At 43.8% G+C, this 3,764-nt stretch overlaps 1 protein-coding gene across 1 annotated transcript; it reads left to right on the top strand.

Annotated features, from left to right (window-relative positions):
- The first annotated feature begins 2,663 nt into the window (after positions 1-2,663).
- On the top strand, positions 2,664-3,442 carry LOC121989372 (monothiol glutaredoxin-S2-like). Its single transcript, XM_042543379.1, has one exon. It carries the CDS (start codon positions 2,741-2,743, stop codon positions 3,116-3,118), a length of 378 nt encoding a protein of 125 aa, XP_042399313.1. The 5' UTR covers positions 2,664-2,740; the 3' UTR covers positions 3,119-3,442.
- Positions 3,443-3,764: the final 322 nt, after the last annotated feature.

Here is a 3,764-nt window from a genome sequence, read left to right as displayed (position 1 = left end):
ATACTCAACATATGATGATTCTATAATGCTTTGTTCAATCTGCCAGTATCTGCAGTAAAATATTGTAGAGATTACTGACAAGGTACGCAAATGAAAAGGGTATATATAGCACGCAGTAGGTTAGGCAGATATCTACAAATAACTAGGATTAGACACGTTTCTTATATGGTAGATTTGCTTTGTAATCTTATCCATGCCACGTCGGCATGCTCATGCATATATAGTATATATTGCTTCCAATTCTGTAAAGTTAAATATCATGAACACAATTGTATTATTTTACAGGTAGTCTACTGTATGAACATTTGTCATTCTCATCGATGGAAACAAGAAGAAATATTTACTATTTTTCATATTATCATCAATTAATCTACAGACATATGTTTGGAATTCGATTGTAGATGAACAACTTAGTGTGCATCTATTGATTAAAGGTATATTTGCATTATATTCTCTACTAAAATAGATGTATGAAACCAAATAACATGTTGGAAATAATAAAGAAGATAGAAGAATGGGCTGATCACTTGAATAAACAATTCCTTCTGCTTAATTTCTTAATTAGAAGGAAAAAATATTAATTACTTTCATCGTTAATATGGACTAGAGGAGATCACTAGAATTAAAAAAAAAAAAATCTTCTTTTGTTCACAGCCTAAATACCTCTTGATAGAGGCACACTACAAGCTTTTCACTCTGTATAATGATATTGTTGGAAATTAAGAGTTTAATTTTTTCACTCTTTCCCTAAACTGGGAATAATACTGACAATACTGTTACATATATCTAATGTGGTGTGGAGATACCTCGTGAACAAGATAAAAAGAAAAAGCTTATCAAATCAATGATTGAGTCTCGTCTTTTTATCAAGCGATAAGAATAACTATCCAATGAACGCACTAAGACACAATCTTCCTTTTTTTACTAAGAACTTTCATTTTTAATTGATTACTCAAACATGTTCCGTAGGCTATAGCATCCATGATTAATTATAAGTAACATGCTAAAATAAGCACTATTTTAATTAAGGTTAAACTTAATCTTAAAACATGTCACTTAACTAGCATATATATGTCATGACATGTACTATAATGTTTTTAAATTTTTTGATGTTTTATGAAATATTTTACATTCATGTCTTAGTCTAGCTAGATAGTTACCTCTCAACCCTAATTCTAATTTCCAAACTGCATGCATGCGCTCTACTAGCAAATGATCATCAAGACTTATCACATCTAAGTACAATAATTAAGCGGCCATTGCATACAAGCTTATACTAATCATATATCAATCATTAAATATTCAACGAGGTGACAATCTTAAGAACTAGAGGCGATTTATTATGTATGATTGAGAAAGACAAACTAAAACTCGCATGGCATCTCTTATTAGAGCCTCAAACAAACATAAGATGTGTACATATGAAGTACTCACCATATGATATAATGCGCGCATAGAGATGACACTAACAGAGATCAACCACATCAAGGGGGAAAGAATTTCTTCTTCTGATAAGAAATCCTCCAAGAAGAGAGAAATTAAGGAGATAATTGGATAAGCACTACAAAGTATGATTATCGTGATGAAACACTAGCTAATAATACTCTTCTCCACTTTTGTTAGTGGATCTTCCAGTCGAGGCGAGAGTCATCCAACACGTACGAATAAAGATATTATTCCAGAGTCCCACACCATTGACAACCCCACCAGCTAGGTTGACCAGATCAGTGTAAATTGAAGCCTCCCCCAGTCCTCCCCTCCTAGCGCGCTACCTCATATATACAACGTTGTGCGCGTCACGCACTTTGGAAGAAGGAGATGCACAGCTCTTTTTCAAGTATATGGCAGACATTGCTTTTACCACTCCCGCATAATGCCCTGCCTGCAATGCACTTCATCGCACACCGACGACGTCATCTGTTAACTGCACCCCCATGCATGCGTGATCCTCAATTAATGCACCACCCCCTCTACGTACTCCAAATTCGTAATAATAATAATAATAATAATAATAATAATAATAATAATAATCTTCCTTTGGCTTTGAGTGTGGGAGCTGCGTTACATTACCACATTAGTACTCCACGTCAACACCCGCTCGCTTTAACCCCTTCCCACAAGCAACGCCAGCTGGGTCCCGCCCTCGGATCGAGGCGGGTAGAGTAAAACGCGTACGACCAAGTAATACTAAATACTCACTACTCCTCGGGAGGCAGGCATCTGCTTAATTGGCTGGCCCATATTCACGCCGAGGCCAGCGAGTGGGAAGATCGGATCCTCGCCGTCTGCTCACGTGGGCCCGGCCATCACCCCCTGCTCGTGACGAGGTGACGTCCCACCCCGGAGGAAAAGGCCCTCCTTCGCCTATCAAATGCGCCGTGCACTAATTCGACGTCAACGGTCGCGGAGGGCGCCACGCGTAGCGCAGCGACGTCGAGGGGGCCCGTGGTTGGTTTCGCGTCGAGCGATCTGAGCCGTCCGCGTGTCGTGGGGTAGTCGGGTGACGTTAGCTTCGGCACGTCGTGGGGAGAGGGGAGGGGCGCGTGTTGGGGGTGGTGACGACACAGTCTACGGTCACGTTTGCGGTGACGTCACCACCCATGTGAAAGAAGCGCCTCTATCGAGCCGTGATGGTTGTTTTTATAAGTGTGCCTGGGCTGCCTTCTCCGTGTCTTTATATCGATCGGTTCGTCGGTACAGCGGCCAGGGACAAAGATTAGGCGGAGCGGCGATCGATCCGATGGCGGCCGTGGCGGCGGTTTCGGGAGGAGGTAAGCGGCGCGGTGCGACGGCGCTGTCGATCGACGGGGCGGAGGAGTCGGCGGAGGAGCGGGTGGGGCGGCTGATCCGGGAGAACCCCGTGGTCATCTTCAGCCGCCGGGGCTGCTGCATGAGCCATGTGATGAAGCAGCTGCTGGCGGCGGTGAGGGCCCACCCAACTTCCATCGAACTGGAGGAGGCCGAAGAGGAGGCGGCGGCAGCGGTCGCGGCGGGGGGATCCGGCCTCCCGGCCCTCTTCGTCGGCGGCGTGGCAGTGGGGGGCCTCGAGGGCCTCATGGGCCTCCATCTCCGGGACCGCCTTGTCCCGATACTCCAGGAGGCCGGCGCCTTGACCTAGATGTCGACGCGTGCTACCGCCGGTGGTCTCCTCACCTGCGACCTGGGTTAATACAGTAATTAATTTCCCTTCTCTCTCTCTCGGTCTCTCGGTCTTTTTTTTTAATGTAACTTCTTGCAATTTAGAACTTGGGGAGGAGTTCTACATGCCTCTCAATTCAATCTCACCCATGGATGATCGAGATGGCAACTCTATTGTAGATAGGGACCATGTCTAAAAAAAGGCAAAACCAAATTAGACGAAGATATCTACCAGTTTGCCCCCTCCTCTTCCTCTATTTTCCAATACCGTGAGTAGTAAAATTCTGTGTTCTGTTCCTTTTCAGCTCAATTTGCTCCCGTTCGTTCGTCTTTCTTGGTCTTGTATTTGTCTTTCACCGACTGTCACAGCATTTGGGGTGAAAAGATAAACATAATGCGGGAAACGTCATGTCATATCGTTGGGTTCGGAAGAAGTGAAGCAGGGGGGTTAATTATGGGCAATTAATAATTGCTGCAATTGGTGCAATCATTGAGTTGTTTATGGAAGAAATTGTGAGTTGGGAATTGACGTCGGGCGTTCGATTACATCGATGAGTTCGTGATTTGTGGTGGACTTTAAAATTAATTAACGTATATATATATATATAGAGAGAGAGAGAGAGTTC

The sequence above is a fragment of the Zingiber officinale genome, chromosome 6B (assembly GCF_018446385.1).
Source record: "Zingiber officinale cultivar Zhangliang chromosome 6B, Zo_v1.1, whole genome shotgun sequence".
Lineage (NCBI taxonomy): Eukaryota > Viridiplantae > Streptophyta > Magnoliopsida > Zingiberales > Zingiberaceae > Zingiber > Zingiber officinale.
Note: the sequence above shows the minus strand (reverse complement) of the source record. Positions and strands in the feature narration are given on the sequence as shown.